The 27,213-nt window shown below is 35.6% G+C and overlaps 1 protein-coding gene across 1 annotated transcript; it reads left to right on the forward strand.

Annotated features, from left to right (window-relative positions):
• The first annotated feature begins 7,575 nt into the window (after nt 1-7,575).
• Nucleotides 7,576-26,495, forward strand: LOC129278518 (uncharacterized). The gene is made up of 15 exons (XM_064095003.1): nt 7,576-8,258; nt 11,536-11,772; nt 12,808-12,923; nt 13,618-13,709; nt 14,448-14,477; nt 15,185-15,274; nt 15,980-16,096; nt 16,383-16,409; nt 17,058-18,029; nt 18,893-19,054; nt 19,906-19,964; nt 20,864-20,970; nt 22,754-22,977; nt 24,002-24,218; nt 24,691-26,495. The coding sequence occupies exons 1-15, from the start codon at nt 7,899-7,901 to the stop codon at nt 24,749-24,751; spliced, it is 2,871 nt and encodes a 956-aa protein (XP_063951073.1). The 5' UTR covers nt 7,576-7,898; the 3' UTR covers nt 24,752-26,495.
• The last annotated feature ends 718 nt before the right edge of the window (nt 26,496-27,213 follow it).

Genomic DNA, 27,213 nt, shown 5'->3' on the forward strand with positions numbered 1-27,213 from the left:
GGGGGCACTCAAATTATATTTTGATGGGGGTGTGCCTCACGAAACCCTGAAATGAGGGTCTAAGGAACTGACCACATAGGTAAAATACGGGGTCTTGGGAAATGAATGTACTGGCCGGTGAGAAAAACAGGGTCTACGGAACGGGATGCGTGCAGCTCTCGCATGTGGTGCTCGCGCTGGACAAATTTGACTGGGGTAGGGAGCTGAGGCTTCCGAACAGATCTTTTGTCCTTCGGAATATCTAGAGAACTGAAAATTAAATCTGAAAAGGGGGTCATCAAAGCGGCACGTCCCCCGTACCACCAATATGTGAGTGCCCTCCCCCCCCGGGTACTTCCGGCTGAAAATAATTTTATCTAAATACATATAGTAAAATCCAGAGCAAAAGTTCATCAAACTCTATGTGTAATGAAAAATAAAGTTATTTATTTTTCAAATGTAATATTTTGTGAAAATTGTTAAATGCATGCCATCATGAATATCCATTAGGTTGGGTGGTGATGTCATGTCCCCACTTTTGGTTTTCAGAAATGTGTGCCAGATGCTAAGCCTTTGGAGAGCAACCTCGCGTTAGCAAATTATTAAACATGCAAGGGTGTGAATTCACCATCAGCAATGATCGCGGTCATCAACTTTGGATTTTGCAAAAACACAAACTCAATCCCTACCCAAATCTTTATAATCGTATGAATGAGTTGAAAGATCAACTTTCATCCTCCCAAAGTTTATGATAAACTTTTCTCCAGAAATTGCGACATTTTAGTAGATAAAATGTTGTGAATTATGTTTAATATCAGATGCCACAAGATATCCTTCAACATTGCAAATTATTTCAATAACCATTCTGATCAGGCAGTGACAAGTGAGTGGCACAGCAGTAAAACTAAAAAATGCATATACAAACTAACCAACGTCAGATCTTAATATTATCTGTGAAATTCTACACCTGTTGTGTGGAGTAGCGTGCTCAAAATGTGCGAAAATCGCTCCCCGAAGAACGGTTGTGTCCTCACTTACGCTAAAACCAGTTTAACGAGGCAAAGCGATCTTGAAAACTACATCGCGAGGTGGTTTTCTGAACCGGTTTGGAAGATCGCTTCCAAGATTGCTTCGACCGTTCTCACTACATGTACATGTAAAACTAGTTTCCACCAGTAGAGGCGCCCGTCCAAAAATTGGGATTGTTCGAGAAAACAAGGATAACCTCATAAACCAAGACAAATCATGTCTAGGGACAGTGATTTTCCGCGATCGCGGAAAACGGACGGAATTCACGGAAAGGGCCTTTTCAAACGGAAAGTGGCATTTCAAACGGAAAATCACGGAAAACGTATTTTCCCACAAAATACACAGAATAGCAACAGAAATTACTCCAAAATCACAACAAAATGAGAATATTAAATGGCCACAAAACCCCAGAAAACATGATCTCACTTCGCTACTATCATGACAATTCACACATCGTGACTGCACTCGACATCAGCACACTCAATTGTACCCCGCACCCGGTACCGTACCCGGCCGACCGGCCGGGTTGGGCTTCACATGCACACATCGTTCAACTACACGGTCGTGTGTTGCTGCCCTCTACGTTTTGAAGATGTAACAGCACGATATCGTGGTCTTAAATCCAAGATGGCGGATTGGCAAAAGCCGTTGACTGATGATAACGATGTCCAAAAAACCCCAAAATTATCTATGAAATATCATTTCACCGTGAAATAACGCTAATAATGTGAAAGGTGAGGACGTATGCATGCTATATGTGTTTTTTTTTTTTTAATTACGCACCCGCATCGATCCGATTAGAACGGATTCTATCGTGTTGTTGGTACAGTAGCAGTAGGGACAGTGATTTTCCGCGATCGCGGAAAACGGACGGAATTCACGGAAAGGGCCTTTTCAAACGGAAAGTGGCATTTCAAACGGAAAATCACGGAAAACGTATTTTCCCTCAAAATACACAGAATAGCAACATAAATTACTCCAAAATCACAGCAAAATGAGAATGTTAAATGGCAAAAAAAAAACAGAAAACACGATCTCACTTCGCTACTATCATGACAATTCACACATCGTGACTGCACTCGACATCAGCACACTCGTTTGTACCCCGTACCGTACCCGTACCCGGCCGGCCGGGTTGGGCTTCACATGCACACATATCGTTCAACCACATGTACACGGTCGTGTGTTGCTGCCCTCTACGTTTGAAGATGTAACAGCACGATATCGTGGTCTTAAAATCCAAGATGGCGGATTGGGGAAAAGCCGTTGACTGATGATAACGATGTCCAAAAACCCCCAAAATTATCGATGAAATATCATTTCACCGTGAAATAATGCTAATAATATGAAAGGTGAGGATGTATGCATCCAAAATGGGTGTGTAAAAATATTTTATGCACCCGCATAGATCCGATTAGAACGGATTTTATTGTGTTGTTGGTACAGTAGCAGATACGAATTTTGACCAGTGCGAGTGTGCGTGTTGTGATTTTGCTATTCAATGTGTAAACGGAATTGTCACTTTTCCGTGTGTACAAAGTCTATGGGGAAACGGAATTTTCGTTTTCTGACATGCTGAAACGGAATTTGAGATTTTCTGAAACGGAAAAGGCAATTTTTTGAAACGGAAAATCACTGTCCCTATAGCAGATACAAATTTTGACCAGTGTACGTGTTGTGATTTTGCTATTCAATGTGTAAACGGAATCGTCACTTTTCCGTGTGTACAAAGTCTATGGGGAAACGGAATTTCCGTTTTATGACATGCTGAAACGGAATTTGAGATTTTCTGAAACGGAAAAGGCAATTTTTTCAAACGGAAAATCACTGTCCCTGCATGTCTTGAATCTTGAGATTATCCTTGTTTTGGGGGACAGTTTTTCTTCACTTACCCCTGCGGGACATGGTAGGAATTGAGAGTGCTAAAAATAGATTCAGTGACCTCTATTCCCCCAGTTCACTGTGTATTTTTCACGACTTGCCGTCTTCCAATAATCTTGTTATGAAACCTGATGTTGACATTGACTAACATTAGCGCACTCGATTGATGTCGGCACTTGACAGGTGTATGAACTTTCCTAGATTTCCTGTGTGGATAAATCATTGAAAACTGAGACATTTTCTGTGGCTGTATTGTATAATGGGATGATCCAAATTTGCTGACCGGCGCCTCTACTGTCCACTAAACTAGTTTTAGGAAGGTAGTGAGAACTAGCCTTGAGGACTCCATGATGATATTTTTTAATATTTTGACATATACTTCTTCATCATGGAGCCTTGAACCGCCTCCCATGTATAAGAGACACATTAAAACAAAGATGGATTTCCCTAGGAAATCCATCTTTGTAGATACTACTAATTACTAGATAGAAATCACGTAAATGTTTGTGATTTTATTTATTTTTACACCTTCATACGCCTAAAGCGTATGAAGGTTAAAAAAATTGGTGAATAAAAAGGTGAAAAATTGAAGGTTTCTTACCAGACCGATCTCGTGTAGATCCCTCGATCTGTTTGTCAACAAAGCAAATACAATAGGCTTGACCCTTGAACCGCTTCGTTATGACGTATGGTAGTGGATCGTATTACCGAACACTTTTCATGAATTCAATCATATAAAACACGTTATTCTCATAAAATTCACCAAACTTTTAACATAAATACACAATTACCTACAAAATATAAATACAGTCCGACCTCTCTTATCCGGCCTCCCCTTATCCGGATCTCTCTATTATCCGGACGCACATTTGCCGAGATTTTTTTTTTTTTTTTCAATTCAATCTAGTATGTGAGGAATGAGATTTCAATCTAAACCCAATCCTATGCGCAAACTCACTTTGATTACATATATTAATTATTTTCCAATATAGTCTACCTACAACATTATTTTTCATGAAAATCACTGAAAGAATTTAGGCAGGATAATTTTCCAGTAAATCAGGGCACAGCGCAAACATTTCATCACGTTCTCTTTTCGTTTCCCGGGAAAAACAATGCGTGTCTCGCTAGCTAACGCTAGGCTTCAATACGGACAGCGCCATCTATCATGTTTGAGCCTACAGTCAGTATAACAATGGCTGACATTGGGAAGCTGCGATACCCACCGCGATGATCTAATTGTAAAACTTTCATCGAGTCATTCTCTTTCGAGGTATGCTCAATCATTTAAGCAGGTAAACTATCCAACATTTTTGGCCATCGATCGATTTCATTTCCGTAAAAATACCACCTATGATTTGCACTGACACTGCAGTGAATACTGTCCGTACGCCCACTATAATAGCTACCGCCGTTAATGTTGGGCAGGCAGCAGCTGCGTGTATTTAATATTGGGTCTCCCAGATCCGGATAAATCCCTTATCCGGATTGGTGCTGGTCCCAACGTGTCCGGATAAGAGAGGTCGGACTGTATGTGAAAATTTTGCCACAATCGTTTTTCCTTTTTACGATATTAGCTTCTAATCGGACCCCTCTTCGCACGTGAAATATTTTGGTCACTTGAAAAGGTATCGTATTACCGAACGTGTGTTTTCTATGAGAAAAGTTGACAAAACAACAAAAACACTTATGAGCTATTTTGACCATATTTTATTATAGTTAGAATATTAAGACTTTGAAAATGTGTTTTTGACAATTTTTCATCAATATCTATTCAAGTTCTCTTTGGAAGGATGTTGCAAAATTTTGAGCGTATGAATTTATTTTCTGATGCGTACGATGTGCGCGTTCTGTAATACAAGGCCGGTCGGTAATACAATCACTCACTATACCTTCGATTAGCAATGTTACAAAATGCCGTTTTGAAGAAAAATTTATAGATAACAATTATTATTTAACAAATACTAAAATTTAATACATGATTAGACAGGGTGGCCGCACACAGAAGAATGCCTATCGCGGTCAGAAGTGGTGGTCAATCTTGACCACCGCGATTGTTATCGGCCAATTTTCAGGATAAAAAAGTAAGTAGGTCCTACCATCAGTCCTTTTTATAATATATGTATGGATTAAAATAGTTTGTGCAAAATAGTACTTACAGGATGGGAAAAACCCTTAAAGGTCAAGTCCACTCCAACAAAATGTTGATTTGAATCAATAGAGAAAAATCAGACAAGCACAATGCTGAAAATTTCATCAAAATCGGATGTAAAATAAGAAAGTTCTGACATTTCAAAGTTTCGCTTATTTTTAACAAAATAGTTATATGAACGAGCCAGTTACATCCAAATTAGAGAGTCGATGATGTCACTCACTCACTATTTCTTTTGTTCTTTATTGTTTGAATTATACAATATTTCAATTTTTACGAATTTGACGATTAGGACCTCCTTGCCTGAACCACAAAATGTTAAAATAATGGAATTCCACGTATTCAGGGAGGAATGAAACTTCATTTCACATGACAATGACGAGAAAATCAAAATATTTCATAATTCATATAATAAAATACAAAAGAAATAGTGAGTGAGTGATGTCATCAGGTCCCTCATTTGCATACCGACCGGGATGTGCATATAACTCTTTTGTGAAATGAAGCGAAAATTTAAAATGTCATAACTTTCTTATTTTACATCCGATTTTGATGAAATTTTCAGTGTTATGCTTGTTGAATTTTTCTCTTTTTATTCGAATCAAGTTTTTGTTGGGGTGGACTTGTCCTTTAAGCGGCCGCACACCGGCGCTGGTACTTTTCTATGTGATTTCTAATTCTATCTAACAAAAAAGACTTTAACGTTACAAAGATGGATTTTTTCCTAGGCTACAGAAATCCATCTTTGTTTTGTCTTTTGATGTGTCTCGACGTCTCTACATGGGAGGCGGAACTTCAAGGCTCCATGATGAAGAAGTATATGTCAAACTGTTTTAAAAGAGTCAATAGGCTAAGTGGGAACGGTGTCTTAGACTCTCTGGAGCATCGCAGCGCGCAGGGAAGCTCTCCGACTCTGGAATAAATCGACCGAACGGTCGACTGGCCCGCCCGGCCCGGGACCGCGGCCAGGGCCAGGGGTGCAGCCTGCAGGGAATGGTGTCCAATTCAGATTTAGAATTAGATTAGGGCACATACAATTTCATTTATGAATGACTCCTCATACTTAAACTGTTATGTTTCAAAATCATTAAAAGCTAATGTACTTACCAGAAACCTTTAATTGCAATTCGTGAGTTGTAATGGCGAATTTACTGCAAATATATGGAATTTAGACTACTCAGAGATGGCTCAAGACTCCGCAGACAGCACGTCAAGTTTCATTTTCTCCAGTTCTTTACCATTTCACCGTTGATGGCGGCAGATCCGTAATCATGTCGTCTGCTTTCATCAAAACCACTATCGCCTATATTGAGTAATAATTTGTGCCAACATCGACAGAATATACAGTGGAAAAAAAATATCCTGGAACTAAACCCAAATATTCAGTGGGATTTCCTTGAATAATCACATTTTTCAAACAAACTTTCGACAATGATATAGAAGTCTTAGTTACCAGAAACCATTTTTTTTGTTTAGCCGGCCACCTCCTGAAATAGGCGAAAAGCTCATAGCGCGATCGCGAAGCGCGAACGGAAAAACTTTGAGCTCCAAAATTGGGCAAATTATTACATTACATCATGACTACTGAAATCAAAATATTGTATACCTTTTTTATATTCAGATTTCCTGGAACTATCTTGAATTTTTGATTTCCAGAAATTTCCTCGGAAAAGGTAAGTCTCCCGGATAATAATTATGGATAATAAAGCCAGAGTATGGAAACATTGTTGTAAGTTGCACTAATTCCAAACATCATAGCGTTGAATCTATAGCATGTTGAATAAATCTAACATTTCAAAGGTATATGTTCACTCCTTGGTCATTTTAAACAATTCTAGGGTGTACAATTACTTATATGACTGATTTACTCTCTTCTTTCATCTCATCACATTTCACACATGAAATCATAAAATCACGTTTCCATGAATTTCAGGTTATGCCCTCATATTTGACACCCAATCAGATAAATTATTTCCATAATTTCACCAAATATATGATGGTTGCCTATCGTAGCATTAATATAAACTTGATAAAGCTTATTTAAAAAAAAACGAGCCATTAAACAATTTGCATGACAAGGTCTTTGTTCATAATGAAGTTTTGTTATCATGCCTTTCTTTGATCGAGGTAGCAGATATGGAACATTCGATGAATGTGGTTTTCCTTATACCGTCTTCCTAATCATGGTACCCTTTCTTCAAATTGTTTATAAGCCTTTGTAGATCTATCTATGTAGATCTATCTATTCATAAACATAAATAAGTGACACTCAACTTTTATATGCCATTTATTATATAAATTTGTCATTAAGTTTATGAGAAAACATCGATAATGATAATTCTCTTATCCACATGACTCTTTTTATTAAAATAAATTAATTCTGTGTGCATGTGTTTATTAAAGAAATGATAGACTTAGTGAAGGCGGGGCAAAGACATACTTTTGGCTGCATCACTGCCATCAGTGCAATTAGGCACATACGGTAGGAGCGCCATCTACGCATGAGGTGATCTACATATTATTCTGCCGACAGCAGTGCATGCATGTTTCACCAAAATATCCGTTGGTCTTGGTGACAAGTGTAAAGATAAAGTTTCGAGGACTATTGTGGACAAACTCCAGTTGGTTTCTTCAAACAATTAGATTACCTATTTTACACTTATAGAGCTCTCATGACAAATTCGAATCAATCGGAGAAATAGATAACAAACCCGAATGAACACGGTTCGATCACTGTTTAATCAAAATGGATTTTGCAGGAGTCTTCTTTTAAATGCACATTATTATAAATCCAAGATGAGATATATAAAAGATGGAATTGCAGGCTTCGATGAGAGATGAGGGATAATTTTTTTAAATGGAAAGGATGGAAAATATATCAATACACATCGTTGTCTTCTTGGTTGGTATGAGCGTGTTGTTGACGAGATGCAAAGGATTCGAATCAAATGAAAGTTTCATCCTTGGACCACCCTTACATCGAACTCGAGATGACCCTCCTGTCTTTGGGATAAGAGACCATAAAACAGACATCGATGACTTCGAAAATACACTCCCAGGTAACGTCAATGATGATGGAATAGCATCTAAAGTTCAGAGTCAACGTCGGTATCGTAGATCTACAGATTTCTCTTCGGAAGAGAGCGCGTCACTCGTCGATAAGCATAATGAATTAAGAGGACAGGTATCCCCAGAAGCTTCCAATATGGAGTTCATGGTGAGAAAATGATAACAGTAACATATTTTTTCTTAAAGACTTGACTGCTTGAATATAAAGGATATTAGTTGCTGCTTCAAGAAACGTATGCACCAAGTTGTTAACATGCCATAAACAAACAAACAATTTATTTTCCATTTAGTTGAATGCTAAAGGGACTATTCAAAGTTTCGAAATAAAATGGAATCTAGAATAGTAAAAACTAAACACAAGACTGAAATGTCCTCAATAATGATGGTAACTGACACAAAACAGAATAATGAACGTAACTTGTCAATCAATAGGAAACTTAATCGAAAAATGGGAAAACAAGAAAAAGATTATTTAAAATACAGTTCACTTCTCCTATATAGAAGAAGAAGAGTATTTTGTTGGCGTTGGTAATTTTCAGTCCCATCAACTGATCACCTCCTTTCAAAGTGCATTATACCAGATCAGCTGCCATATAAACGGGGGTGGGGGGGGGGGGGGCTTCAGGGCATGCCCCCTAAGGTTTCACTACCAAGGGCAAAAATGAGACGTAGAAAAAAAGGAAAGTGGAGAAGGAGATATGATGTTATTTTCGAAAGCCACGAGTAAGAGAAGTGAGCGAGCAAAAAATTGGAAAATTGGCCCCCCTCAAAATTTTTCCTTCATTAAGCTTCTGAACAACTCTTTATTCGTGTTTTGTCAAATACAATTCAATTTTTTTACTGTTTATGTAACTGAGAACATAAAACACAAGTATACAAAAATCGATGTTTATTATTTTTCAAATCTAAAAGTATATTGTAATTGGAGATCTCTAAACATCCGTTGGAAATACTGTACTTATAGCCGAACGGAAAGCCAAGTATGAAAATGTTATGTTTTATAATATTTCATTTAATTTTGGTAATTATGTTATACCTGTAATAAAAGCCGGTCGATAAAAAATATATTGTACCTACATTGGCGTATATGTAAGCTTAAGATAATCACTGGGTATTTTTTTGAGTCAATGATATTCATTTCACACAGTCTAAAATCCAAACATTTAAAATAGATTCAGATCGGCTGTCAAAAGTGACCAACCGAATATTACATTTAGATTTAAACCTAACGGTGGATTTGAGATATAAAGATAAAATATCTTATATCTTTTGATTTAAAAGTTAATTCTTAAGATTAAATACAAATCCACCATTTACAGTCGATCTGGATTTATTACAATCCTTTAAGTGCAGTTATAAGCTTTTAACTGTTACAAACCCGTTCCTCAGGTCAAGCAATTAATTTCATGTCTACGTCCACTTCTTTGCATATAAAGTTGTTATTAAAATCCCTTTTTTCTTTATTGTAATAATACGATGTTAATTAAAGGAAAATTAATGTTTATTCCAACTTGCTCTTCAACATTCTTGATATATATTAGGCAAAGGCAAAGATGTGACATAATCTGATATTGAGTTTTTCCACCATTATTGAAATAAAGATATATTGAATAGATAAATAGAGTGATATATGATAAAAAACGAAATATATATTGTATAAACCATATAAGATAAGATAGAAATAGAACAAATAGCAGTATCAAATATAAAACCAACAAACATGTGAAGATAAACAGAAACATTAATAAAATAATACAAAAGGATCATATAAGAAGGATGAGGAGGATGATGAGAAGAAAAAGAAAAAGAAGAAGAAGAAATAAGAAGAAGGAGATAGATAGAAAGATAGATATACAGACAGGCAGACATACAGACAGACAGACTGACAGACAGACAGACAGACAGACAGACAGATAGACAGACAGACAGATAGATAGAGATATGACTGATATCGATTTATTAATTAATTTTCAATCGATCGTTAGTCGTCATATCAATGAATAAATACTAGAAAAGAGCTCCATGATAATTGTTACTATGGCCAGCATGATGGCGTCCTAATTATGTGGGGTTCTGTAATAGATACTCTTAAAAAAGTTGTAACATGAAAAGTGTTCTTCCATTAAAAAACCCAAGGCCTGTCTTCTTTTCTATTACGTAACACTATGTATCCATTTGTTTCATTTGGCTTTTCACCTTATAACATCTTTAGGTGTCTACAAGAGGAGTCCTTGGGCTGAAAACTGTCTCCCGACGATCAGAATAAATGAAATTCAATTAAGTAGGTGTAAATTTAGCTCAAGTGTCTGTTTGCCTACCTATCAAACACAGTATCTGGCTGGTAGTTGAAAGCACATTGTCTCAGTCACAATAAATGGTGTAAGGTAAGAATAAATACAAATACAGACCAGCCCCAAACAATTGATGTTTTTCGCACCAATTCGTTAACATCAACGGACGAGATTTAGGACAAGATTTATAAGTCTCAATATTTATTGGAAGGTTTGGGGCAAATAAATCTGTGATGGAAAATGGTTTTACATTTTTATTGCAGCTTTCAAATCAAGGTGATCCACTTACATGAAACACCACACCACAGCCACTTCCACTACCATCTCCAACACAACTACCACCACCACCACCACTACCATCATTATTATCATCATCATCATCACCACCATCATCATCAGCATTGTCGTCGTCATCATCAGTTATTTTCTAATATGTTAAAAATATCAAGAATATTTTGTAAACAAAAATCGTTCCTAAGTACTGAAAGATTTATTCGTGTATTTCCCGACATATCAACAAGTATGTCTGTAAGTTACCAAGTTATCATCATGAATTGCAGGCAAATATAATACAGTAAGTAAACTAGCAGGGGAATTGTTATAGGGGCAAGGCACTGGCGTACAGATGGGGCGCTTTGGGAAGGCCATAACCATCCCCCTCCCCCCAAAAAAAATCACGACCAAGGAAAAAGGGGGAAAAGGCCTATGAAAGGGGGAGGGAAATTGAAATATGATACTATATTCTATATTATGTCAAAATATATCACAAAATTGGTTTTTTTGTATAAAAAAGTAAGAAAATAATGTATAATTTTTGCCCACTACGCTGTGTCTGCCCCCTCAAAATCTTTGGCTCATTACGCCATTTAGGCAAGGGCTGGAGCCCTAAAGCATTTTATAGAAAATGACATAGTTTGGGTTATGGGACTTGTTTTTTAAACATTGTAACTGCAGCGAGTATGTCTTTACCCCCCCCCCCCCCACTTCTCTCTTTTTTTAAATGTTTTATTTCTATTTGTTTGCAAAGCGCATCCACCAAAACACTACTTCTAAGTCTCTACCTTCCCCCCAGTAAATTAGCACAAACATTAATAAACTAGGATTTACACTAATTCGTAATGGTTTTTTCTAAAGATCTGGGATGACGACCTGGCTATCATGGCCCAGGAGTGGTCGGATACCTGCTACTTCGCCCACGGTCAACCCGATAACATCTCACCATTCAGCACATTGGGGCAGAACCTTTGGTTGGGGTCGGCGGGGAAGAACGCCCCCGACGGGACGGGGGCGGTCCAGGCCTGGTACAATGAAGTTCAATACTACGATTACAACACAACGGAATGCAGCTATGTTTGTGGTCATTACACCCAGGTAAAAGCTGGATAGGATCCCATAATTATTAACATCATCAAATCTTTTGTTGCCAATTTGATATTTAATCTTGAGTAATGGATACGAACTGTGGATAATCAAGATTTTAGTATGCGCTAAGAAAAAAAATAAGTTGCCCGCTCACTTTAAGAAGTGGCGATTCACCTTATAATTTGGTTGTCAAAAATGTCAGCAGGTTACACGATAACTAACACTGTATAACAGGTTTAGTGCCCCATTTTTTAATAATACTGCACTGTATTGGTTATATGGTTGTAGACATCAGATCCCATTTTTTCATGCAACTTGTATCTCAGTCACCTTGATATACTTACTAGTATTCGTTTAAAAACCTCTATAATTATGTCGTCTTGGATAACCAGTTGTGCTTTTTGATCCTATGAATAGTTGTTTGGAAACCACTTCATATAATCATAGCTTGTATATTTTGCTTTGTCTACTTTATTTACCAAACACATTGCCACATTCCTTTTTTTTTTGGGGGGGGGGGTGGGGGAGGATAATTAGGTAGGTTTTTTTTTAATTATTATTATGGTTGTTATTTTTTTGTGTAACTAAATTGTGTTTATGTGATTTGCAATCACCTATTAATCATTTGTAAATTTTGTGATTTATTTCAATTTGAATAATAAAAACAGAATTATAAAAAAAAAAAAAAAAAAGATTTTAGTATGCGTTTTGCATGAAATTCTTTGAAAAAGATAAAACAAACAATCTATATATATCGCTTGCTCTCTTTTAGTGGTTGGCTTGTGTTATTCTATAATAAATTCATTAAATAGTGATAAAAAGTAACGATTTTTGAAACTCAGTTTTAACAAAAAGTCATTATTCTTATGTATTTTTGTTTAGAATTTTGATTGAATGTAAATCCATTTTGTTGAAAGTGGTTACATAATTAAAATAGAATCAGATTGATTGGAAGTGATTCACTTAATACTCACTGTTCGCTGTTCATAAGAAATATAATGTAATGTTGATTTAGGGGTTGGTGTTTTCCATTTGAATATACAGGTAGTATGGGCTTCTTCCTATGCAGTTGGGTGCGGAAGATCCCTCTGTGAGTTTGCTACATCAGAAAGTTCCAACTATACAAATGTCTATATTATCACATGCAACTACGGACCCGCGTAAGTAAATAGAGTCCGTATTTATATGAAATAAAATAGATTATAAAGATTTTTCTTTCTTTTTAGGGGGTGGTTCTACACTCTAAATTGCAGGGATTTTAAATAATTTAAAATAAATCTAGGTGGGCTGTAGTTATATAGCGACCAGTCGAATTTGGGATTTATATCCTATACATGTATAAAGACTCATTCTAAATCTCAAAGGATTCAACTTCAAATCCCTTGAGATTTCAAAATTCGATTGGTCCCTAACTACAGTCCACCTGTGTTTAATTTAAATCCTTGCAATTCAGAGTGTAAACTATTTGTACAATAACAACAACAAAACTAAGTATTTTGTCTCATCTAATTCAAATACAGGTATTTATGTATATGTATATAATACATTTTTGATTAGTTGACAAACACAACAGCATATTTTGACATTGGCAGAATCAATAGGTATTTCGCTGATATATGGATGCATGCATCCTATAATATGTCACACCATAATGGCAAGGGCGGATTTATCATACTATTCAAGATTCAGACAAGAGGCTTCCCCCGAAAGATATATTCATTTAGCTGCTGTGGTTATTGTGAAAAATGTTCTTGAACTGATAACAAAAATAGTAAGATAAACGAGGGATGAATAGAGAAGTATAAATCATGTAAAAACGATTTTTATCCCTTTTTTCCTTCTTTTATTTATCAGAGGTAACTACGTTGGATCACAGCCCTATGATGATGGTCCGAGCTGTACTCAATGTGATTCAGGAGTAGCACTCTGTTACAACAATCTTTGCAGTATGTTTCTAACCAAAGTGATCTTGCCTCCAAAGACATAAATGATAACTTCATGAATTCCAAAGTTATAACTTTAATATCTTCAATTATCTAATCCACCATTTTAGTGGATATCTTTAAATACGTAAATTCATATATTATTTTGCGTAGTTCCCATTGTCTCACTTTGTCTCGATTTCCGTAGTTTCTTCTATTTTCAATGCCAATGATTTTAAGAATGGATGTTATTAAGGTAAGAACCTTTTCAGGATGGGGGGGGGGGGTAGGCTGCGTAGAAACATCCAATATATATATTTTTAAAACGTTTTAATAATAATTATAATAAGTATTTATAATGCGCACTTTCTAATGGATCATTACTCAAGTCGCTACATATTAAATGAACAAAAACATTGGAAATAATCACAATTAAAATCATCAAACATAACATTCATATAAGGAAAAGACATGGTCTTAACTAATATGATTGTAAAAATAGGTAATATTTGACACTTGATTGGAATGTCTTAAGAGTGTTCATATTCCTGATAGTACTTGGCAGTCTAAGAAAATCCGATAATTACCATGATTACTTGGATATAATAAATAAAGATAAACACCTTAGCGTAGAATGAGAGTGAGGTCTGAAGAAGAATACAGAAAAATTAGGAAAAAATTTCAGGGGGGTAATAAACTAATCTTATCGATAGCTTTTAAAAATCTTATCTCCAAGATTTTCGATCTTTTTTCCCCTACCAGATGAATGTTCTTTGGAAGAGCAAGGATGTGGTAAGATCAACCTCAATTGATCTTAATCTTGATTAGACAGAAGTAATGTTGGATTTGATTTGTACTTTCAAGTAAAGTCTAAATCTATTTCGAAGAAAACTTCGAAATTTAATGGTAAATGGGAGCGGCGAAATGTCGTCTTGAGATCCCTTTAAAACTTTCTGGGGATGCACAGATACAGACCGATAATAAAAACTTTCAATGGTTATCATTGTATATATGAATTATAAAGTTTTTATTTGTTAACTTTGTGTTCTTTTGAAGATCAATAAAATTATTTTTAGATTACATTGTAGGTTTTGATTAGAGTAAGTAAGATGTGACAAAAATTTGATTTGATTCAATTTTAGGTTTCGCTTCCTTTTATTTTTTTTCAGTAGTATGATCCAAATTAAACGCATTTGTTCTAAGCAAAAGAAAAGAAATAGAATTGTATTCATGTTTACAACTTACAAGTCTCTTTTTGTATAACATCAGTTTTATACAAAGCAAGTTTCATATCAATATATTAATATCATCAACACCAATATGTTCAATGATGAACTATTAAAATCATCATATCTTCTCAAATATCATAAATTCACCCGGGGGAAATAAATATACATGTACTGCCATTGTATGAAGTAACATACTAAAAATCTATAACGATATCTTTTATCAAAAGTTTTGTTATTTTGAACCTCTTTTCAATGTTTTTTTCTCTTCAGAATGTCGGGTCTCTTGTGAAAACTGCGCCACAATATCAAATAACTGTACATGTGAATGCCGAGACGGGTGGTACGGCACAGATTGCTCGAGTAAATAAAATTGATTGAATTTATATTTCTTTTATATTTATTTATTTACGTACTAATCTATAGCCCACGGAAGCAAATTAGCCATTATCTTAAACCAATTTTAATTGTATGATTCATCATTCAACTGGTTAACATAAACGTATAGCCAAATTTGTATGCATACCCGATTGTTAAAAATTAATTGATTATAATCATTTTCATCCCTCACTTGGATTTAATCATTTTAACTAATCTGAGAGTTAATGTACCTATACTGATTGGTAAATAATTCAAATCATCATAACCAAAATCTTATCTTGCACACTGATGAATTCATGCTTTCTTAAGTACATGTATATAGGATGATGTTTATGTCTATATTTTATGACTTTGTCATTTCAGCAGCCTCATCCGATTTTTTTTTTGTCATTTTATTCTCTTGTCACGCTAAATATTAGTCTAAAATCTTTGCATTATCTTTCCCCTTTTTAACCCATATTCAATAATACCATTTAAATCTTATTCTAATCTCCACACTGATACAATTTTAACTGATCATCAAGCTTAAAAATGGATGAAACTCTCTTATCGGAACAACAATATAAACCTATACCACACGCGTTTATGTCTCCTTATTCAAGGGGGGGGGGGCGGTATTCAATACTATTCTTTATTTAGTGCCAATTTTTTATCATTAGTTTCATTTTCTAAATTTACAATTTCCAGCTGAATGTGCTGACACCCATCAGTACTGCTGGAATAGCCCAGGCTGGCCAGGACCAGAATACTGTGACGTGCACAACGCAGTGCCCAAAAGATGCCCATACATGTGTGGTCTATGCAGTAAGTTCATCTTGATGATCATATTGGAGTTCGTTGGTGTGTTCAATTTCATTTTTGTAATGGTTACTCATGGAATTGAGTACTGTTAACTATTTCTTTGATAAAAAATATATATTTTCTATATGTCATACTTGATCAATCATTTCCTATCTAAGAGGTGAATTGCAATACTCTGAGAATATTTAGCAATCTCGCTCGAAAAAAAAAATCAGTTTTTCAAGCTAACATAAGTTAATTAAGTGATTATTTTTCTTAATTCTGCTCTTCATTGGTTTTCTTTTTATAGATCTTGCAGACCCAGACTTCGTTTGTGGTAAGTTAGTGGTCTCCTTCCAGTAAATTGTAATTTTGTCATCATTGCCAGGTTTTGGCAACATTAGGACAGAAGGGTGACGATGAGAGTATAATGACCCCTTTAATGACAAACCCTCCAGTTCACATTTCCAGATAAATCTGTCTCGATTACACGTTATTCATATTTGCTAAATGTAAGAACGGCAAAAGTAATAAAACAAGTCGTCGCGAACTATAATATGGTGACAACATGACAAATGAAAATCTCCATTCAATATGATTGATTGATTGAACCTTATTTAAACACTGTTAAAAGCAATTGGGACTGTGCTTTGTGAAACAAATGAAATAAAACAGGAAATATTAAAAAAGTTAAGATAAATCTGAACATGAACGAACAAAAATACAAACGCGGATCGTAATAATTTAATACGAAATGCAAAGAAAAACATATCAAAAGCTTTAAAAATGACCAAATAAGTTGGAATATTTTTCAGCATAGACTGGTTGTTTAGACATGCGAAGTCAAAATAAACTTAAATTATTAATGACATCAAAATCAAATAAGGGGAATTTGTGGTTTATTAGTCAAATCGAATTTCAAGTACAAGTACAATCCTTCAAACTTAAGCTCTTCATACCAGCCTTTTATTCATATGCCCACCAGGTTCTTCTACAACACAGATGGCTACAGCACAAGTATCCATTAATTCGACTCTTAAGACGATGACCACAAGCAATTCTAATCAAGGGGGTGGGTCGACTTCTGTTCCGTCCATGACGTCGACAGCGACAATGACGACCAGCAGTCCTAATCAAGGGGACAGCTCGACTACTGTTCCGTCCATGACGTCGACAGCGATAATGACGACCAGCAGTTCTAATCAAGAGGACGGCTCGACTACTGTTCCGCCCATGACCTCGACAGCGACAATGATGACCAGCAGTCCTAATCAAGAGGACGGCTCGACTACGGTTCTGTCCATGACGTCGACAGCGACACTGACGACCAGCAGTCCTAATCAAGAGGACAGCTCGACTACGGTCCCGTCAATGACGTCGACAGTGACAATGACGACCAGCAGTCCTAATCAAGAGGACGGCTCGACTACGGTTCTGTCCATGACGTCGACAGCGACAATGACGACCAGCAGTCCTAATCAAGGGGAGGGCTCGACTTCTGTTCCATCCATGACGTCGACAGAGACAATGACGACCAGCAGTCCTAATCAAGAGGACGGCTCGACTACGGTTCTGTCCATGACGTCGACAGCGACAATGACGACCAGCAGTCCTAATCAAGGGGAGGGCTCGACTTCTGTTCCATCCATGACGTCGACAGAGACAATGACGACCAGCAGTCCTAATCAAGGGGACAGCTCGACTACGGTTCCGTCCATGACGTCGACAGCGACAATGACGAACAGCAGTCCTAATCAAGGGGACAGCTCGACTACTGTTCCGTCCATGACGTCGACAGCGACAGTGAGCGCAGTTGAAACGCAATCCTCGAGCACAACGTCTCATTTGATGACGACTTCAGCTTTGATGAGTGACGAAACAACGTTTGCTAGCGGTGAGACTACACCGCCACCGTTTTACACAACAGAGCAGTTGACAATTTCTTCCACCACTAAAGGTGATCTTTCGTTGATTTATCTTTTATACGATCGATACCCCTTTCATAAACCCAATAAAACCTATCCTCCAATTAGCCGCCTAAGAGTAATGCGGATAATTCAATAAAAATTGCGTTCACAAACTCCGAAAATTATCCGCATTATTTTTACGAGCGCCCGTCCTGAAAAAGGCGGATAATCGTCATGACAACTGGACACGCCCCCTCCGATGCGGTTGCGTTGGAAAAGGGTGACCTTGTGACCGCACCATGGCAATTATCCGCATTATTTGGAAATACGTTCATAAACTCAAAATCTTGTCCCGATGCCGCTATTATGCGGATAATAGCAGCATCAGAATAATGCGGATAACTCTTGTCCTCCTCTGATTTTACGACTAAATTATGCTGCTATTAGCCGCATAATTGGGTTTTATTGGGTTTATGAAAGGGGTATAAATAAATACGATTCAAGCTGAAAAACCAATCAACATAGATTTTAATCAACTGTGAACTTAAGAAATAACAATTTAAAACGTGTTGACGAAAAATATAGTTTAGGCAGGGATCCTCATTTTACAAGATACACAGCTTTCACTTGTCTGAAAAAAAAATGCTTGAAAAGCCTTCAGCAAAAATGTAATAATACATTTTAAAAGGATATATAATGTTTATCCTTATTATTTATTCATATATATTTTAGGGACATTCTAATATTCAGGTTCCCAATACAAGCTTACCCCCAAACATTACTAATCACGGCATCCATCATATCCTACCCCCCAAATGTTAAACTATTTACTTTTAGTATGTTCAGTAACCTTAATGATTCAAAAGATCTTTCTTTTTATTCTTTAATTTGTCAATGAACCAACCAATAATAGTATCGACCTTTTCTACCGGTCAAAATAATGGTGAAAGTACCTCAGTCCCTACTGATACCAGTGCTGCATGTGATGACATCATCTGCCAAAATGGCGGAACTTTGGAAGAAGTGTCCTGTACTTGTCTATGCGCAAATGGATATCAGGGAGACGCATGTCAAAGTAAGTTTTCTGGATTAATTTTAATTTGGACATGTCATTAGGTCTACTTATTAAAGATCCTTTTTAGTCGAGATAGCAAAATAAAATTTGCAGTGAAACTGTTACTCTCACAATTATAAAAAAACAAGTCTTTTGATATTGTAGAAATTTTCAATCTAATTTTTGTGGAAATAAACTTTACCTACTTCTTGAATTCATAAATTTGAGCTGAAAAGGTTGAATAAAAAACAAATCAAACACGATAATATATAGTCTAAATCAGTGATGATATTCAGAAAGGCATTAAACACCCCCATCTCTTAAGTAGTTTGTGATTATAGTTTTGAAATTACATAATTCACAATTCAATTTAATATAAACATCAATGATCTAATGATAAAAGCGCAATATAATCAACAGACTGATTGGGTCCTAGTGTCTGCGTATTGAGTTACCGACAGCCAATAAACCTGATAATTGTCTATGTCCTTGGAGCTTTAATTAATTGAGACATGATGTAATTGCATGGGAAGGTTGTAACAAATAACCTTCATAAATTCTTAATTTCACCAGCTAACACTGATAAAGGGAGAGGGGTATCATCATCGGAAAGTAAAAGAAAATACACATTCAAACACTCTGCTGTCCAGTATTTTGGCTCATAAAAATAACATGAAATCATATAACGGCGATCATAGAGTCTTTGAAGATTTAATCAAGTAGTCCCAGCATTCTTGACGTGATAACCCTTTGTCCCCTATCCATGTATTTAGAATGACGACACAAAAGCCTTTGAAAATTGTGTGAAGTTGATTCAATTATTACACATGTAACTGTGTTATTTTTAAGTTTTGTATATCATTTTCATACAGATTTAGAGTCGGAAGCCCAGTATGGAGTTGAAATTACAATTCAAGCATCCATCGATATGGTAAATAAATCATACTGGTAATTGCAACCCCTCTTCCGATGATGAAACATTGATCATTTTAGAGAAAGATATGAATTTGTAAGATTGGAAATTTATCCATAAGATTGAAATTTTGAAGAATATTAGTGCATAAATCTCTTGATTTCTATTATCAGAATCAAACCGATATTAGTTTAACACTAATTGGTATTGCTTAGATGCCAAATTGGTGTAGCCTAACGCCAAATCAGTGTTGTTTCAACAGCTCTCTGGTTTAAACCGATATAGATACCGGCGTTTTAGCAGTGTGTCATAATGATTCAACAAGAACAAAAAATAATGAATAGGCCCTAAGGAGCAGAATAAGTCGTGCAGGAGTAAAATGTCGAAATAGGCTGATCGGGGTCCGTAACCCAAAAGTTAGCGATTAATTGTACACTTGATTTTTACGATTGATTGTACATTATAGCCAATGTAATCAATTGTAGAGAAAATGTTCTAGGGTGATTGCTAAACTTTGTGTTACGGGCCTCAGGTGTGATCTTCTTGAAACGTGTTCCATACTCAGAACTATAATGTTTTTTCCCATTATTTTGACCTTCAATTTAAGTAAATTCTTACCATTTTATTCATGGGATGCGTATTTATGGTTATTTTGACTTTATTTTTAAGATTCGAAACATAATATTTTAAATATATATTCCATACACTTTACATCTACGCATTGATCAACTTTGTATAAATAATGTTGTATAATCAAATAAGAGTGCCAATCAGTTATCAAGTAACAAATTACTTCTTTGTTTAATTCTTAATGTGAATTATACTGAACATCATTGAACTTTGAGAGGTTTCTTGAAATGCATGACTAACTTTAATAACACGAACTTGCATCTGTTTGAATACATGGTTATCATCAGTGGCAGTCAATAAGAGGCCTACTTATTCGGGTGGTTGCCGAGATTGTCACAGATTGGTGTAACATCAATTTCTCAGTCTGCTGTCCAAGCCAGGGAGAAAAGAACAGGTAATCACTTATTTCAAACTGCCTCTTATATGAAATACAATCCAAACATAATGATAATTTATTCGAGTCAAAGAACCCCCAACCCTAAGTAAGTTCTTTCTCGTTCATTTTTTTTTCAGCGTTGAAGTCCTGCTCTTATTATCTTTCTTTATTCTCTTCATTTTTGTCTCGCTTGCATAGCAGAGCGAGACTATAGGCGCCGCTTTTCTGACGGCGGCGCCGTCAACATTGAAATCTTAACCAAGGTTAAGTTTTTGAAAAAATAGTATATGTATATAGACCTAGTTCATAAAACTTAGACATAAGAGTAATAGTGTATCACTAAAAATCCTGCCTGAGTTTCAGGTCACATGATTAAGGTCAAAGGTCATTTAAAGGTCAATGAACTTTGGCCATGTTGGGGTTATTTGAGGAATTGTCATCATAACTTTAAAAGTTTCTGTTTCTGTTTGTGGTAACTCCCGTAGGAACTCGGCAGGACAGCATTTTTGCTGGTAAACGCCAAGCTGGTATATAACCATGGACCTATCCATGATATAACCAATTACCTTGGAAACATTTTACGTCTAGGTTAATCAGTCCATGGACCTGTGGCTGATGTAATAGACGACAGATATCACTCTTTGGCCTTTTTATCAAAGTGGAGACAATGGCAGAGTTGGGATTCGAACTCACAACCTTGCGATTATGAGTCCAATGCTCTAACCACTGGACCACACGACCCTAGTTCATGAAACTTGGACATATTAAGATACACAACCATGTATCCTTAAACATCCTGTGCAAGTTTCAGGTCACATGACCAAGGCCAAAGGTCATTTAAAGGTCAATGAACTGTGGCCGTGTTAGGAATATGTGTAGAATTGGCATTATAACTTAGAAAGTTTATGGATCTAGCTCATGAAACACCGCCATAAGGGTAATCAAGTATGAATTATTGTTTTGCACATGTCTTAGGTCACATGATCATGGTCTAAGGTCATTTTTGGTCTATGGACATAATATTGTATCATGTTAGTGTCTTCTGTGAATAATTATTCATTAGCTGTTTTCAAAGGCAGCACTGCTGCTATATCGAATTGCGTAATGCAGGCGAGACTGCCAGAGGCGTTCCACTTGCTGTTTTTAAATCCTTCGTGTTTGTTTCGCTTTTCTTTTGTTCTTGTTAGTTTTTTTTTCTGTTGTACGTTCTGTTACCTCTGTGGCCGTCTTCGTAGGCAATTCTACAATAATTTTTAGAGGGTCCACACGTTACAAGCATTTGCTTTTTAGTGGATCCCTTTTTTTTCTCAGATCTTTATAATGTGAATGATAATTTGCTTTTACATAATAATTTATTTTACGTATATGGAAAAATATCATACATTGTTACCTACCTCAATTTGCATTGTTTGTATAAATTACATTTGAAAATGTCATTATAAGTATTTACGACAATTTTATTTAGTCTTGTTGAAAATGAAATAAATTAGTATGTTGATATGTTTTCTCTTCGTTTGCCCTTCGCCAACATACGGACAGATACCGGAACATACACTATTAGATTATCGGTATACTTTTCAGGGGTTTCTGTTATTTTATTGACAAGCTTTATTTCATCATATAAGTAGAAATAATGTGAAACTGTGTGAGTTGGACTGAATGAAATAGGAGTTAACTCAGGGACCTTTTGTAAAATTAGTGATAGGGTGAGAAAAAAAAGTTGAAATTCCTAGTGACCTTTTATTTGTATCTTTCTCTCCTGTATAATATCCCTTTCTTTCGATTCTATTCATAAAACCAGTGAAGAAATCCTCGATTACGTAAATGAGACCGACATCGCCATCGCAGTCGGCTATCCCGAAGAAACCACGACCTCGGGATCGAGCGACCAATTGTTATCCGTTATGCTTCTAGTCACGCCCCCTCTATCGACGGAGCTCTGTAATTCGGGATCTCTCAGCAGACGTCGACGGAGCGCAAGGTTGACTTTGTCAAATATTCAGAAGAGATCAAGTGAAACTGAAGGTACTCAAACGGATCCTAATTAAAATAAGTTGGTTGGTAGCTAATATATAAAAGGGGAAAGACAATGAGTTTGAATACATGTTCGACTATTTTATCTTACACAGTAAACCCATGGCGTCTGATAATTTTATTGTTTTACATTTTTCGTCAATCATGTTAACTGGAATAATTTAGTCAAGTAAATACTTTAAACAGGTTGAGAGCAATGAGAGATTTTACTTGAACATGAAACCATCAACATTTTGCAATATATTCTACAAGTCATGTGTATGTAAACAAGGATGTTTATTGATGTCTCGTTGTATGCATTTTTTTAATTTGTATAAAGTGCACATTTCCCTTGTAGAAGATATTTTATTTTCTTCCGGCTCTATCTCTTGAAAATTTAATTTCATTTCGTTATTTCCATTTCCAACATTTACAATATATTTTGTTCCATACATCTTGAAATATATATATAAGCAATAAGACAAAGAAAATTTCTATGTACACTATAATCAAGATAATCATAAAAACAGGTTGGGAATGGATGAGGCTGCTAAAACGCGGAGTTTGTAGAGTGCAGCCTCCTATTACATTATTCATATAAATAGTGTAAACCAAATGGAATATCTTATAGAAACCTAAAAATTGCTCTTGTAGATTTTTTTTACCAGTGGCGTACAGATGGGGTGGGGGCTTGGGGCGCTTACCCCCAAGGTTTTTCACGACCAACGAAAAGAGAGAGAGAGGGAGAGAGGGAAAGGGAAAGAAAAGCAAAGAGAGAGAAGGTGAAATATGATATTTTTGACTGAATTATTATGTCAAAATCCATCACGAATTTGGATTTTTAAAATAAAAATGTCGAAAATTTTACTCGCTTCCTTCGCTTCCTCGCAACTTAAAAAAAAATTTCTCGATACGCCATATTTGGCCCCTCAACTTTTTTGGATCATTACGCCACTGGATGTTACCTCTCTTAAAGCTCTGAATATTTAACACAGACGATTTTTTATTGATTTTTTTTAACTATTTTGTTTTGCAGTCTCTTATCTGGATCAGGAAGCCTTATATTCCGCAGTCACAGAAAATCTTGATATCATTGAACTCGAACTCAATATGACCATCGAGGAAATCGTTATGGGAGAGGTCATGAGCGCTCCGTCCGAATTGTCAGCCGCAGTCATCGTCGGGATCGTCGTCGCTTCCGTCGTCGTTTCCATTACCATTATCATTGGTGTGTTCATTTTCATACAGAAAAGGTAAACCTTTATCCCGGACCTTTATCATATCAAATGAGTTGATTACCATGCCAATGTTTCTTTTTCTTGTTCTTGTTGAGGTTTTGAGTTATATTTATATAGGTAACTGGCCCCGAAACTTAAAGTCAAAGTTTTCATGGCTAGTAGAAGGTGAATAGAGAGATGAAGATAAGAAACAGAATTATTTCGTCAAGGAAGGGGAGGGGATTGACTGAATGTATCCCCAGAATCTTCCACTGCTCAACTTTATTACATTTATGATTAATACGTTTCATCAGTACACAAACCCCTCACCCACAAGCTATTGGTGGTAAATGTAGGTTACATCATATAAAGGAAGGAGTATAATGTTTAAGGAGTTTTTGAAAATTTCAATCTTTTGAACTGATGAATATGTTTTTAAGAATATTCATTTAGAAACATATCGATGTTATAATCTTATGATTTCCTCTTTTTCTCTCTCTCCAAACAGCACAACTGCAACCAAAGTCCGTCCAATATCGTCCAGTTGGAAACCGGCAGTGATAAAATAAATCTTTTAAACAACGGCGTTGATGTGATCTTACTATATATCTGACACTGATCTTATGCGAAATCCGTCCATCCATGGCAGTTGTTCCCTGCTGAAAAGAACATTCTGTATTCACAGTGTGGTTTCACCACAAAATAGTTATCAAGGAATGCTTGAGTTTTAGCGTCAAATAATGATGCATCTTGTATCTATACTCGGTAGAAATTCAATATTTCGTCTTGTTCTCCTGGTCCTCCTTCCTTACGTTCTTTCATTTTTCTTAATGTGTTTCATATTTTTCACTGATTATTTGGAATGTTATATTTTCGTTATATTTTTAATATCACTTTCTTTCTAGTGTGTTCTATTCAGTTTGCCCTCATATAATTTCAATTGTATGTAACTATTGTGTCGTTCATATTACTTTTTTTTTATATTTGCAATATGTATCTAACCCGACGAGGGACATTGTTACACAAGCCTAGCTTCTCATTAGTTCCTCTTTTCTCATGCTCCTCCTTAATCTTATAAAACTTTTTTTTTTTTCATATTTGTATACTAATTATACATACATTAATCTTTATGATTATGTCATTATTTTGACGAAGCTTTATTATTTGTGCTTGTATAATTTTGTAAATATTGTTATGAGAAATAAAAACCTGCAAAATCAATATACTGTACCCAGGTGTGATGTTGGGTGGGGCGCCATTTTAACACTCGCCTATGCGGGGCAAAGTTTTACTATATAAATTAGATCCGCCATTTTGTGAGATATTGGCCTGGATCTGGGCCCTGTTATAACGTCGGGCTGATTCTATGATTGATTGCATTGATTATTATGTATGATCGATTGTTCAAATCAGTTACAGGGCCCAGGACCCCGTCTTACAAAGAGTTGCGATTGATCTTATCAACCACAAATATGGAAAGCCAGTAAATGCCATCACCTGAAAAGCATGTTTGTTCAACATAATGATGTCCATTTACATATTTATAGTTTTCTTTGAAATTCAGTGTGTTTATCTTTGCTTACAAAGGACATTGTGCAAATTTCCCGAGGAGAAAAAAATGACATAGATGGATTTCCATATACTTGAGGTTGATCGGATCAATCGCAGCTCTTTGTAAGACGGGGCCAGGTTTCCCATCGTAATGTTGTGCAAGGTTTCTATATACAAGATATATTTCGTAATCCAGAGATCAATGTATGCAAAGCGAAATATGGGATATGTGGCTATTCAAATCGCCAAATACTTTGATTACAAACAAATGCATGGTATTAAAGTTTAGTGTTTGATAGATTCATTTCCATTTAATTTAATATAGATCTGATGTAGATTTCGGTTATTGCAGTAAATTATGTACCGGTACATTATGTATTGTAAATTTCTTCCATCAACAATCCATTACAGTGACCGTGTTTCTGGTAGCCTAAACAGGTCGATGTTAGGAAACGATTTTTTATTGGTGATTTACCAAGAAGGAAATGTCAACAGATAAAAGGCCAAGGTTTGTTTCATCTTTTGATTCATCTTCGTTTTTAATCTTCGAGATTGGAAAGTAAAGACCTCAACGATTGACTCCGGTGTTTATTGTAACGTTCAGACAAATTTTAGTCGCCTGTGAAAAATAGGAGAGCGCGTGTGCTCAAGACAACATTCCGAAATTTTTCAATGGAAAAAAAGTTATGTTTCTTGTCAGTTTTAAAAATATTGTAAATATTGTACGTAAAAGAAAATTAAAAGATCATGTTTTTATTTTCTATATGTTGTATTAGGTAATTTTTATCAGTATGACTATGTCAATGTATTGTATAAACCACACTGATGGCAATTACCAATGTGAATTATATATTTATGAAAAATATTGAGAGCTATAATTATAAGTATTAACAGTAGTAGAAATAGAAGTAGTAGTATTAGTAGTAGTAGTAGTAGTAGTAGTAGTAGTAGTAGTAGTAGTAGTAGTAGTAGTAGTAGTAGTAATAGTAAAGTAGTAGTAGTAGTATAGTAGTAGTAGTATAAGTAGTAGTAGAGATAGTAGTAGTATAGTAGTACAAGTAGTAGTAGTAGAAGTAGTAGAAGTAGAAGTAGTAGCAGTAGTAGAAGCAGAAGTAGGTATATTAATATCATTATAATTATTAAAACAATAATTATTTTTATTACCATTATTATCATCATGATAATTATCATAATTATTATTACCATTATTATCATAATTACAGATTATCATATTTTTCCCTTTCCTACACCTTCCATCATAAACTGCTACTCCAATATTGGGAAATAATAAAATATCATAAGTTGCTTTAAAAAATTTGATTCTGAAGAGGCAAACGCTGAATCACAAAATGTTATCAGAATGATTAAGGAATTATAGGCATATATATAGACTATATTATTGAAGAGTTAGCGTTGGATGCACATACTTGATTGTTTTCAGTGGAAATTGTAGGCCTACGTCATTCAAGAGGTATAGCAG

Source organism: Lytechinus pictus, chromosome 2 (assembly GCF_037042905.1).
Source record: "Lytechinus pictus isolate F3 Inbred chromosome 2, Lp3.0, whole genome shotgun sequence".
Lineage (NCBI taxonomy): Eukaryota > Metazoa > Echinodermata > Echinoidea > Temnopleuroida > Toxopneustidae > Lytechinus > Lytechinus pictus.

Excerpts from the sequence above, each read along its gene's own strand:
- LOC129278518 (XM_064095003.1), top strand. The coding sequence starts at position 7,899 with ATGGAAAGGATGGAAAATATATCAATACACATCGTTGTCTTCTTGGTT. Across the intron at positions 8,259-11,535 it reads CTTCCAATATGGAGTTCATG|ATCTGGGATGACGACCTGGC; the intron begins GTGAGAAAATGA and ends TTTTTTCTAAAG. Across the intron at positions 12,924-13,617 it reads ACATGCAACTACGGACCCGC|AGGTAACTACGTTGGATCAC; the intron begins GTAAGTAAATAG and ends TTTATTTATCAG.